The sequence below is a fragment of the Lissotriton helveticus genome, chromosome 5_1, assembly GCF_964261635.1.
Source record: "Lissotriton helveticus chromosome 5_1, aLisHel1.1, whole genome shotgun sequence".
NCBI lineage: Eukaryota > Metazoa > Chordata > Amphibia > Caudata > Salamandridae > Lissotriton > Lissotriton helveticus.
The window spans coordinates 1808743755-1808757726 of record NC_136065.1 but is presented as its reverse complement, the minus strand read 5'-3'; the positions used below and the strand labels follow the sequence as shown (position 1 = coordinate 1808757726).

The 13972-nt window shown below is 43.4% G+C and overlaps 1 protein-coding gene across 1 annotated transcript in view; it reads right to left on the bottom strand.

The window, feature by feature from the left end:
• GFAP (glial fibrillary acidic protein) overlaps positions 1 to 13972 on the bottom strand; it is a 49973-nt gene that overhangs the window by 21556 nt on the left and 14445 nt on the right. Inside the window, exons 2-4 of the mRNA XM_078645137.1 lie at positions 9415 to 9475; positions 5882 to 5977; positions 4973 to 5134 (exon numbers count right to left, since the gene is read on the bottom strand). Coding sequence (XP_078501263.1) covers positions 4973 to 5134; positions 5882 to 5977; positions 9415 to 9475 — 319 coding nt within the window. The remainder of the gene's footprint in view (positions 1 to 4972; positions 5135 to 5881; positions 5978 to 9414; positions 9476 to 13972) is intronic.

Below are 13972 nucleotides of genomic sequence, written 5' to 3'. Positions count from 1 at the left end.
GCTAGACCATACTGTTTTAGTGGAGGGAGAAGAAGGAAAACAGAAAAGAAAATACTAAATATGAGTGAAGAAAAGGAGAAAATATGGTGAAGGCGAGATCGACAGATGAAAATAATAGCAATACGACGAAGTTGGAAAGGAAGAAGGCGGCCGTGGAGAAGAGAGAGTCTGAGAAGACTGGAGAGAAAGAACAAAGACAAAGGACCTGTTTGGGATCACCAGGATATTCCTGGTGTTTCCGAACAGAAAAGGTTCATCAGAACCTCTGTCCTAAATAGGGCGGACAGTCTGAGGTACTTACACTGATGACCCTAAGAGGTATGTTGGGCTGCTGGTGTAATGTTTCTGACTGATAGGGACATGTCAGCTTGGCTCGACTCTTGGACCATCAGTTTGGCAGCAGGGCATTCTGCCACCTTTGTGGCGGAGAACCCTGCCTGCCAAACCCTGAAGGGTGAAATGATTAAGACGTAATGCTTTGAAACAGTGTCAGCTGACTTACACCTTTCATTACAAAGATTTTGAAATAATAGCTGCCGACACTTCTCAGCGTACTGAGGCAGGGCAAACCTTAAGAAGCAGTGAGCATTAAGAATATGCCATGATAAAAAAAAAAAACAAGTGGAAAAAACGCGCCCCTGACCCGTCCCACATATAGAAGCTGTTTTATTCCATCTTCTCCCTACCCCTGACATTGGTATTCTACACGTTGTTCTAAGGAGTGAGAAGGGATTCAGCCTAAGCATCATATTACCAGCGGCGCTTCCTCCACTATGGTTAGTGAGCGTCGCCCCACTGCCTGCAAAGGCAAAAGGAAAACAAAATGATCTAAATGCAGATCATTTTATTTTGACATATTGAGTCTTGGAGGTGGGGCCACAGCACTGCAGCAGGGGGAGGAGGAGTGGTTGGCCCAGCATCAGTCAGTGTGCATGACGGTCTGGCCAGCCGTCTCAGGCTGGCCAAACTGTTATGCGCACTGACATTTCTCCAACCCAGATGTGTTGCTGGGTGGAGAGATCAGCAGGCACAGGCTGCCAGCTCCCGATTGTGCGCAAAACCAGTGTGTCCGCCCAATCCGTACGCCGTTCTCATGGTGAGAGCAGCATCGGGATTGGCCACAGGGGAATTTGGGAGCTTCAGCTGGTACCCAAAGCGTTTTTTATTATCTCAGCCCCCTCGCTTTGCCCCTCTGAGTGGCCTTCTCCCACTGCCCAGCACCGCGCTGCCCCACCACAGTGCCCTGACGCCAGCTGCTACTGCCTATTACCAAAATCACAGGAGTAGTGAAAATCACATTGAATGCCCTTTGACCCCAGATGCATTGTGGGAAGCACAGTCTTTGCCCACCAATGACAGACAAATGCCCTTTTAAAAACAATCTTTAAATAAAAAGTATTGCCTTAGCATGTTAACAAGAAGCGACCTGTAAAAAGCACAAAGCACTAACTTCTAAAAGTTATCAAAAGTAAGGCTCCTAACCTTCCTTAAAACTATCAGAAGTACCGTGTTCTCAAAAGGAGGCCACTCGAGCAGAATTCGAGTGAATGAGTGGAAGATACAAGACCAACGCTAACACCATTCAATAAGGTGAAGTGAGGTCGATTCTAGAGAAGACGAGGCTGCTGCTGGAGATGGATGTATGACATCACAACGCATGCTTTCACAACGCATGCCTTTACAACGCGGTTTTCACAACGCATGCCTTTACAACGCATAGTGCTTTGGGGCGCTGGATAGTGAATAGTTTAATTTACTATTCCAACTCCAGTCCCCGTGGATAGTAGGGAAGGTGTTGGATAGTAAATTAAACCTATTCCTATCCTAGAGCGCCCCCCAGCGCAATGCGTTTTAATGGTTTGTGTTGTAAAAGTTGCGTCGTAATGGCACTGCGTAGTAAAAGTTGCGTTGTAAAGGATGTCTCCCGCTGGAGATGGGTGTCCTAAAAGAAAGGGAAGGGAAGAGAACAATGGGTGAAGTGACAGACCTCCCCTGATTTGGAAGACAGGGATGAAGTGCATAAGGAGTGCTTTATTGAGATGTTTTAAAGTTCCTTTACAAAAGTCAATAAAAAGATGGCTGAAAAGAAAAATATTGGTAGCCGGACTAGTTAAATTTCATGGTTCAGACAGCTGCCAAAAGGTGGTTAATGCAGAAACATGCGAGTAGCAATTCTCTGTACCCATGTACATTATAATTCAGTGCCTTTCACTCCTTTTCATCATATGTCACTGTAAACAATCTACAGATTGAACACACACAGGCAGATGGCAATGTCATTTTACAAATCGGTATGAACCACACCAGGTCTAGATCTCTTTCAAGTGACCATAACTTCACCAGAGAAGACTCTAGGTAGGGCTACTTAGGAAATAAATGTCTGCCTTTGTCTATATTTCAGGTTCTGCCTCATTCAAAGACGGTATCGCCAGCACTGTTACAAGCCCCTGCAGAGCTTTAATGAGAGTGAAATGGAATAATGTCAGGAGATTGCCTCACTGAACATTGATCAGTATTGACTGTTTAAATGAAGATTGAAAAATTAAAGGAGAAATTCAAGGACCGGAACCACCATATTACTAAGCCACCTTATTGTAACTAGAATTATTTATTATTAATTGAGTTTAAGATAAATCTGAAATTGTGATATCTGAATCCATCGGAAAATATATTGTGCTGTTTATACGATAAAATAAATCACCTTCATCCCAAGGTGTTAAGATTTTGCATCGATCCATGTGTGTTATAAACAAGATGGATTGTTAATTGTTCACTGCTCAACAATCTGATTCCCTCGAATAGTTGTCATTTTCACATTTTCTCTCTAAATAAATGTGAAACTTTATTAGCAAAATTTAAAATGATGAGCTAGTCTATTGATTTGGAATCGTGCATTGATGTACTTATATGAAATGCTGTCTCTGAGGAAAATTTTGAGCTATCTCGGCATCCGCAACATTTTGTGATGGTAAATAATAAGATCGTTATGTTTTCTATCTTTGCTTCGTAAATCTCCCAATGTAACTATTTGTAATCGTATGCCGGGAAATTGAAAATGACTCTTCTGCTAAGCTGAGTGGTATAATCGGGTGCAATTTGTAAGCTGACCACTACTTTCCTTAGATCAGGAACATCAAGCATCAAAAACTGTCCTTGTGTCCATTCATTAACACTCTTTCTCAGTGTGTGCTGTCAGATATCTGAGATCAACTACTAGAAACTGTTGACAAAGTCCATGGAGGATCCAGTGAGGTTACTATGTCTTTCGACATCAGTGTAAACCACTGCTCTATGCTGAAACATCTGACGGCCCCTGGAGATGACCTCCACTGCACTTAGTTGGTTCTCCGACTACATAGGATGGAGAAATCACAGAATAGGATTGTGGCCTTTTTTCAAAAATTGTTTTTTTGAACTATGGTGTATGGTCGCTTTTAATAATAGGATTTAACTAGTATATGATGCCTCTGTTGAATATCTTCAGAGGATCTGGCCTGACGAGTACGATGTATTCCAATGTCACCAAAGTCTTCTGCGTTTAAAGAGAAAAAAGGTATAACAAAGCTAAAGTGGAAAGACGATATGGGGGCTAATTTCAGCTTGAAAGCTTTTTGGCGGAATAAGAGGAGTGGAGAAAACGGGGGTATGTGAAGTTTCAGCTGTAAGTAGGAAATGGAGACACTCAACCCTTGGGAACTGATCAATCTGTTTCTCAACGAGAGACAGTGAACAACATGTGAAAGGTTACTTTGTATAGCACTACATAGTTTGTTCTGCAACACTGTCACTCATTCAAAACAAGGAATGGCAAGAGCATAAAGCTGATAGCACTTATTTACTCTTTCTTTTGTGCAAATAAATTAATTTAACATAATCATAGGATGTGCATTGGCCATGGTAGGTAGACATAGCTGTTGCTTTGCTAATATGCTAATGCATTTCCATTGTCTCAAAAGTTAGCAGTACACTGTTGCATGCTTGAACTGGGATTTTTCCATTACGATTGTCGCCTAGTTTTGAATCCATTTCATACCACTTTCCTCCACCATTCTGCACGTCCCTTCTATCTCACTCTTGTAGGTTCTTGTTCTTTCCTGATTTCTCCCTTTGTCACTGTTTTGCTATCTTGCTTATCCTCCTTCCCTCTTCTGCACTTTTCTCTTCGTTGCACTGGTCAAAGTTGAAAGGAGTCTTGATGCCCACCACCCTCAATCACCAACTGATATTAAACACTGAACATGGGTCACCTTTAAAAGGGGCGATTATGTCTTAGCAGCAGACAAGGTATAGTTATGGTTTTCTATGAAACCAAAGTCTTTTTCAGACTGCCATACGTGATATTTTAATACTTGTAGCAGGCTTGTATAGGTCGTCTTCTAAATGAAATCCCATAACTCTCCATGAACTGAAGCCTCAGAGCCGTGGATAAGGCTTTCAGTTATTTTCCAATCGAGACTACAGTACAAAGCTGAAGGACATTTTTCCATCCAAGGACTCTGGGCGTGTTTACCTCTGTTCTTAAGGTAAAGAATATGCATTAGAGTTACCTTTTCAAGACACTGCTGTTCAAACTTTTCAAGCTTGCGTAGGAGATGGATAAACAGTGCCTAGAAATGGTTTAGATTGTTGTGTGTGCCATATGCCTACGATGATATATTTATTCATTCATTATGTCAGCCACCAACATGTCTTCCTTCTGCACTTGAAGCAGGCCTTGGAGGTAGAACCTTCAAGGTAGAATGGAAACTATTTTGACACACTAGTGACTACCATGCCTCCGAAAAACCAGGAACACTGGGTCACAGTTTAGCCCATAAGACAATTATCCACAGTGCAGTTTCATCAGACTGGCTTCATCAAGCTGGCGTTCTTCATTTTGGAAATTTGTCACAATGGAATAGGGCAGCTTCAGCATACTTATAGTGAATGTAAGCCAAGCAGCCAAGAAGGATGTCAAATCAGGCTGCCTTACCTTGGATTTATACCATTCCTCAGTCTCCTGTAGGTTGGAGGTCGCCAGAGACTCATACTGAACACGAATCTCCCGTAGCGCAGCGGTCAGGTCAGGCTTCACCAAGTCCTTTTCGATGTGAACTTGTTGATGGGTCAGCTGGTCATGCAACTCTCGCAGCTCCTGAAGAAACAGACAGCAATGAGTGTCTCAGTAACTAGTGTCCTACTTGAACTAACCAGGAGTCCTAACAAGGGCGGTCTTCAACAGTGACGCTGGGAGTGAAGTACTACAAATGTCCTGGGACATCCCACAGATATTACCATCTTCCATCAAAAATCACCCACAAATGCATCCATAGGAGGACCCCTAAATAACTCATAAGAAAACCACTGGACTGTATCACAGGATAGTTCATGCAACCATCTGACAAAAGCCTTCTTCTAAATAGGCTGCAGCAGGAAAAGAACGCCAGCCATGTATTGGATTCTCAATGACCACCCGCACAGAGGCCCTCCATGGCTTGTAAAAAACAAATGCAAAACACTTTTTTTTATCCCTCTGTAAACTTCCTTCAGCCTAGGGATGATCTGGTTTGCACAGCCATGCTAGGATGGACATTTGTTTATTAATTCATGTCTTCAATGCCATATAGGTGGAACTTATTCAAGAATGATTTTGTGTGACAGTATATCCCATGACAACAGTCCATTGATCAAATTATTACTTTGACTGAAGTGTAGATCACATGCTGTCATCAGTACCAGTGCACCACCTAGAGTGTGGTGAAGGGAACTTGGATGCCGTAACCCCATCACAGTAGATCAGTGCTGAGAGGGAATCAGGAAAGGACACAGTTTATCTAAAGAGAATACAAGACACAGAACTGGAAGTTAAGCTATGAGTATATTTAAGTTTGCCTCTTCTTACCTCGTCGTGGACTTTCTTCAGAAAGTTTATCTCATCCTGCAAAGAATCAATCTTCCTCTCCAGATCTACACGGATCAGGGACGCGTCATCCACATCCTAATGAAGGCAGAAGAGGAACATACATCAGAGGGATTATTACCACGTCCAAACTCAAATTCCTCCTCACTTTCAGCTCACCTTCTGTCTGCCATTTTTCACTCACACCTTTCAACCTCCCCACATGGAGGGCTTATGTTCAAGACTATCCCTACACCTTCCTCTCTTTTACCCACCTGTCTCTAACCCACCACAGACTCACCCATGGAAGACTGCTATGTTCACATCTCCTTCTCAAACCTGTGTTCACATCTCCTTCTCATACTGTACAAGTACCTGGAATACACACATTCTTCCAACTTCATTCGCTGCCCACAGAAAGTTCACACACTAACATTGATCAAACTCTCCACATACATTGTACAAAACACACTGATACGCACCTGTGCATCCCCTACCAACCTCTACTGGTTTCTCACACATACATTGTTCTCACACTATCACCTTGTCAACAAAGGTCCCTCAAGTTTAACATTCCATCAGACACCTCTAAATGTGTTTTAAGTCATCCTTTCCCTCTCTATCAATGCCTCCACCTCAACATTTTCCAAATCATTCTCAAGGTTTCTTTCCAACAACACCTTTGCATATACCAATCAGTATCCCACCTATTCTAACCCACTGTAGCACCCTCCCACATGTGACTATCTAAACCCTTTCCTCTACCATATGGGTATTACTGTTAAACTAAGTCATCCATCACCAAAATCTGTCACCCGTCAATATCACCCACTTCAAAGCTACTCCTCATCAGCTTCATCTATTTAGATGTACTCTACCCAAACCTCATCAATCCTGGCTCTTCGGCCCTAACCATCATCATGCAATAGAAGTCTTGAGGCTTCCATCACCTCTCTGCAGGACTAACCCATTCAACCACCCTCCAGATGCAGTTCTACGCACCCTTACTTCCCTCAAATCTCCTCTACTACCAATCCGTGGGAAACACCCCACTGCCATCTGCTACTTCTGCCTGCCATCCCTAGACTCACCCATGTCTTCCCACTCCAGCACGTGTGCACCAAATTCTCTTTCCCTCCTTCACTGGGATATGTTCTTCTTTGCCTTACACTTTCTTCTATCAACGGCCTCACTTACAGCTCTCAAACTCTCTCTTCCAATCACATTTTCCTCTGCTGTTTTTAAACTATTCTTTTCCTTTTTTTAATGTACTCGTTCCCCTCTGTTGGTCTTTTTGGCACACCTTTTCCTATCCAATTGTCCTCTCATTGTTCGCCACTTTTTATCTCACACACCCTTTTATCTCATTATTCCAGTATCCACTTCTCAGTTATTCCTAGGCTCCCGGCTAGACCTTCCTCAACCAATCAATATTCACCATTATAGCCATACTTCTTTCTCAATATTCACAATGATCTCTCGCCTCCCCTTCTCTCAAGCTCTCCACACTTCTGTGCCTCTCAATATTAACCATGTTCTCTCATCCTCCCCTTCTCTCTAGCTGTCCACACTTCTGTGTCTCAATATTCACCATGTTCTCTCACCTCACCCTCTCTCTAGCTCTCCACAGTTCTGTGCCTCTCAATATTAACCATGTTCTCTCATCCTCCCCTTCTCTCTAGCTGTCCACTCTTCTGTCTCTCAATCTTCACCATCTTCTGCCATTCTCTCCTTCTCTCTAGCTCTACACACTTCTGTATCTCTCAATATTCACCCTGTTCTCTCACCTCTCCTTCGCTCTAGCTCTCCACACTTCTGTTACTCACTTTTCACCATGTAACGCCATCCTCTCCTTCACTCCAACTCTCCACACCTCTGTGACTCTCAATAATTCACCATGTTCTCTCATCCTCCCCTTCTCTCTTGCTCTCCATACTTCTGTGTCTCTCTAGCTCTTTACACTTTTGTGTCTCTAAATATTCACCATGTTCATTCATTCTCCCCTTCCCTAGCTCCCCACACTTCTGTGTCTCTCAATATTCATCATGTTCTCTCATCCTCTCCTCTCTAGCTCCCCACACTTCTGTGTCTCTCAATATTCACTATGTTCTCTCATCCTCTCCTTCTCTCTAGCGCTCCATACTTCTGCATGTCTCAATATTCACTATGTTCTCTCACCTCCCCTTCTCTCTAGCTCTCCACACTTCTGTGTCTTTTAATATTCACCATGTTCTCTCATCCTTCCCTTCTTTAGCACTCCACACTTCTGTCCCTCAATATTTACCATGTTCTCTCATCCTCTCCTTCTCTCTAGCTCCCCACACCTCTGTGGTTCTCAATATTCACCATGTTCTCTCACCTTTCTAGCTCTCTACGTCAGGGTGTCTCTCAATATTCACCATGTTCTCTCATCCTCCCCTTATCTTTAGCTCTCTACACCTCTGTGTCTTTAATAGTCACCATGTTCTCTCATCCTCCCCTTCTCTCAAGCTCCCCACACCTCTGTGGCTCTCAATATTTACCATGGTCTCTCACCTCTCCTTCGCTCTAGCTCTCCACAGTTCTGTGTCTCTCAATATTCACCATGTTTTCTCATCCTCTCCTTCTCTCTAGCGCTCCATACTTCTGGGTCTTTCAATATTCACCATGTTTTCGCATCCTCCCCTTCTCTCTAGCTTTCCAGGCTTCTGTGTCTCTCAATGTTCACCATGTTCTCTCACCGCCCCTTCTCTCTAGCTCTCCACACTTCTGGGTCTTTCAATATTCACCATGTTCTCATCCTCTCCTTCTCTGTAGCTCTCTACACTATGCTGTCTCTCAATATTTACCATGTTCTCACACCTCCCCTTCTCTCTAGCCCTTCTCACTTCTGTGTGTCTCAATATTCATCCCGTTCTCTCATCCTCCCCTTCTCTCTTGCTCTCCATACTTCTGTGTCTCTCTAGCTCTTTACACTGCTGTGTCTCTCAATATTTACCATGTTCTCTCATCCTCTCCTTCTCTCTAGGTCTCCACACTTCTGTGTCTCTCAATATTAACCATGTTCTCTCTTCCTCCCCTTCTCTAGCTCCCCACACTTCTGTGTCTCTCAATATTTACCATGTTCTCTCACCACCCCTTCTCTCTAGGTCTCCATACTTCTGTGTCTCTCAATATTCACCATGTTCTCTCACCACCCCTTCTCTCTAGGTCTCCATACTTCTGTGTCTCTCAATATTCACCATGTTCTCTCAGCCCTCCCTCCATCTCCCTCTACCCTCTGTAGCTCTCCACACTTCTGTGTCTCTCAATATTCCCACATCCCATATTACTATCTGGGCCCTATAGTCCCCCATCGCTACCTCTCTGGTCCTTTATGACTTTCCTGTGTCCCTTTTCCTCTTGTTCTCAACATTCTGTTACCCTCTCTCAATCACTCCCCTCCTCCATCACTCTCTCTCTTATTCTCCGCCACAAGACCTCGCCTGCCCTCCGCCTCGCCTTCTCTCACAATCATACCACCTCTCCCTTCCTCTCAGCCCCCTCACATTGCTCACCTGTCTGTATGAAGACAAATTGTTTTCAGCTTCCGAGCGAAGATTAATCTCGTCTTGTAACCTTACAAATAACAGAAAGAAGAAAGAGCGAAGCTTGAGTCTGGGGAAGGTTTCACTAACGATTTTCTGTTTCATTATCCAGACGAGCTGGGAGGTTTCTCCCCCGGCTGCTCCCGCCGGAGACAGCGGTGCATCTCTAAGAGTCCAGGCGCGCGCGTGTGCGTGCCTGCCTGCCTGCGCGCGCAACTTTGGTTTTTCTGTGTGCACTTTTTTATCTCCCATCAATGATTATAACATCTGTCTGTTTAGTACCCTTTCCTTTGGATTTAGGCCTTTGACAATGGTAGGGCTGAGCTGTAGCTCATGAGTAGACATTTCATTACACAAGCATAATCTTACATAGATTATGATCACCACGGGTTACATATTCGAGATATTTCTTGTTTTTCTTGGACTTGAGCTTTTTTATATTTTTGTTTGCATTTTGGAGAGTGGCTCGCGTAGAAAATGTCACTCAGTCGACGACCCAAAACATTGGCTGCCTGCCAAATTCATTGATCAGGTCTGTGGCAAGACCTCTGTACCCACGACATAGACCGCCGTGGGTGCATAAGTGGTACCATACAATACAATAAATAATTATCTTGCATGACTTTTTGTGCTTGAGGACATACCTTGCATACATTTTTCATGCAGCTCAAGTAAAATGTAAGTAAAATGTGTATTTTTTTTTTTTTTTACAAAAAATGTGCATTATGTTGAAAAAAATTGCATATCTGCCCACCCTTAGTCATGCAAGGAAATGAAATGTGCGCTCTAGTATTCCAACTGTTCCTACTCTCTGTTAAGCAGGGCCTGAAGTGGTCTGTCTTCTCTGAGGCAAAGCTCTGACACATTCCATGTTGAATCCAGGGGCAGCCATTGTGAGAAATGGCTTCCACCGCCATGTTCTCCAACCCCCTAGAGGTGGCGTTCTGTTGGTGTTGTTGGAAGAATGCGGGGCAGTACTAGGCGGGTGCAGTCGTAATTTGTTGTACAACTTTGATGTTGCACTCTGTCCAGGTAGGGTTTTGTTTCCAAATGTGTAATAAAACTTCAGTTATTTGTAACCGTCTTTTCCATAAAATTCAATGGCATACTACGGGAATCAATGGAAAATGGCATTTAACTGCTTTATCCAAGGGAAAACAAAAGGAAAATGCACAGGGGCGTAGCTTGGTCAGTATAATTGGGGGGTGGGCGGTGAGGGGCTGGGGAGCGTGAGCTTCAGATTTCCCAAAAATCACCCTAGGACATCTTGTTAAAACACATTATATGAGAAGCCGGACATGAGGGGAAGGGCTTAAGTGGAAGTTGAAAGAGAAAGCAGTGCGGATCGTTAGGTGTACTTAAAACACAATATTTTTCAAACAAATCAACATTTGTTGAGGCCTTTCATAAATAAACGAGAGAGTTTGTGTTTTTTGTCGGTGTGGGCATGCAAAAATCCATGGTGAAATCCAACAGACACTTCACATTCCCCGACTGAAGGCAGTTGTACCCAACTATTTACTACAGAATACATTTTTTAGGGGGGTGTTACACCCCAAACACCCCCTTTGGAGCTACACCCCTGGAAACGAGTGTCTGTAGATGGTTGCTGTTTTCCCTCGACAGGTCAACAGTATTACGTATCACGCATGTCACTAGAGTATTGCCTTTCGCCATAGATATCAATAGCGAACACACGTAAACGTAGCATCTCCATTCAGATATGCAATGCTCTGGGCCCACTTGACTTTCACCGACACAGCGAGGACTGCAGGTCTGTGCCAGCGAAGCTGGAAGGCACTCACTCTCTGGAATGATGCACACGCATGGAAACAGCACAGAGCAAAGGACAGTCTTATGCAAGTTACAACAGAAGGCCGTCTTTGTGCCTGAACCCAGCTTCTAGTACACGTGCCTTCATGCCACATACACAGGGGCGTAGCTTAGTGAGTGAGATTCGGTAGGTGTGAATTTCAAATTTCCCCAAGTAAAAAAGCAGTGGGCTGCAGGGTGAAGGTGGGAGAGGACCAAGGTCTGCTATGGACTGCTCACCCGAGGAGCAGGGCCAGTACTGATTTGCATTAGGTGGGTCTCTGGGGCTGATTTAGTGTATTTATTTATTTTATTTAATGCGATTGTTTATAGCGCGAACATTACCCAAAGGTGTCAGAGCGCTTTACAAAAGAACCAGTTGCGTTACATAAGGACATGAGTTACATAAGAGATACAAACAGAAAAAATTGCTAATGTACATGTTGTAAAGTCACTCAAGGAAGAGATACAAACAGATAAACTCTAAAATCACATAGGAATGGTAGTGAGCATGCCTGCCTATGCCTGCTCAGGACCATAACATCTCAGAATGGTCGACCCTGTGCGATAAACAGCATAGTGAACTGTGCGCATAAAGCATACCATAACGGGACCTGCTGAGCTGATCAAAGCTGTGAAGATACTGCTAAACATTAACTGAGCATCTGACTCTCACTCATCCATCACACCAGCGCCGCTTCCTATCGCATGATAACCGCAGGCTGGTGGACATAACACATAACATGGAAACACTTCCCTCTTAGGATCAAATCTAGGACAACACCCTTCCAACCACACAGGTTACACGATGTAGTGTGCTACCCCTGCGACCAAGTGCTTCATAACCCCACACAGTGGTAGTAAACACTATAGACACCTTACAGTAGAACTTCAGTACAGTACTGTCGGGACGGGAGTACTTTTCTCTATTTCTCCATGCACTTCCTGTCCCTCCCATTGACAGGAAGTGATGTTCAGTGTCCACGTTTCAAGGTTCTATTGTCGCCTGCTTTAATTATGTTAGAAACGCAGAAGTTATACCACCGGATTATTTTGTCATCCTCACAATGAGCCTTCTAAAATGCCGTTAAATTCTGAGTTTATATAATAAGTAAAACTGAAGGAGTAAGAATTACATAGCTACCCCTGTGTCTGTTGGTGGCTGGTTTTATGCGAGGGGTGATTATGGTGGATCATTTAGTTATTAAATTTTTTGAGTCTTTTGCGGTTCTCCGTATATCACAAAGGGGTATGGGAAAACTACTTGTGACAAATGTATGGAAAACTGGTTTCTTCGCTTCTATGAATAATGCGGATTGCGTCCATACGGTGGCGCTGTTGAGCAAGGTCTCTCACATGCACTGTTCAGAAATACCGTTTCATGAATAATACCGGCCAGCAGAAGCCAGAGTTCTGAAATATTCTGTTTGCCCTGGTCGGGAGCAAGACAAAGAATTTAAAGTTTGCATTTCTTTTAATACTGTTGGGAAAACGCCTCTGCACTTAATTACCATCAGAAAGCAGATTTTCTGAAACATTTCTGTGAAAGTATGTTGTGTCTTGCTTTCATCGAAAGTTAAAGAGGCTGCTGGAACACCTCCTTCACGGCGTGCATCCTGATATCATTATATATCAAGAGTTTAAGCCTAATTATCCATGGTTCTCAGGGGATTGTGGGGTGAGGGGGGTCGCGGATGCAGAGGAAACAACGTCTCATGGGCAACATGGTGAGGCCTCGCCAGCTCAAGTAAAACCAACGCCCATATGTACTATGATTTCGGGATTGCGTCACTTTGTGGCAGAGTGGCGCTCCAAAATCCTTTTTGACATTTACTATCATCAAAATCTCTTTATTCGGATTTACAAGAAAATCCATAAAAGTACAATCTTAAAAAGCAATTCAACATATTCAAAATTACAGTTATCCAAGTGCAAAGATGGTTTATACAGTGCATATGAGTACAAATAGCAAATCATATATTTCCATTATCTGAGGTACAAAGGGAGATCAATAATCATAAAAGAGTACAGATAAATCAGGGGTATTCTATACTTCTACAAACATTAGAAATCACTTTAAAAAAATGCTTGTACGGGGTATAAGTTCATCAGTTTCTAATTTTAGAGGCATGAGATAGGACTGATTCAAAAAGAGTGTTCTGAGCAATTTAGTAATTACAAGACATTAAACTATTGTACGATAGTTTGGGAAAATTAAAGGCCACTGGAGGACTACTACCATTACTTAAATGGGATCCTCTACCCACTTGGTTCTTGACAATGCCCCGGGAACTAGAGGAATGCATGTAGGGCATATTAGGGTAAAAATCATGTAGATTCCAGGTAGAGATAGGTCCATCACCATTATGAGATAGCCATGTCTGTATATATGGCACAATGTGTCTGCTCCTAAATCGAATCAGGATCAAATCGCCCAAGATGTCTTTTTTTTGGGGTCCAAGCCATCCAACCCTCCGAACACTTATTATATGGCCATCAAGGTGTTTGGGCAGGGGTCTGTTTTTAGTTAACCAGAACTTGACCTTGTTCATAAGTTCGTATTGTCTCTCAGCTTTGCCTTTTGTTAGCTCAGGGACACCCGAGAGAACAATTACAAAAGGCGCTGCCTCTGGAGGTAAGTGTATGTGGGTGGTGCGCACATGGTTAGACGGAATGTTACGTGCTGTTGTCAGCTTCGGAGGGGCTTTGGGATTGG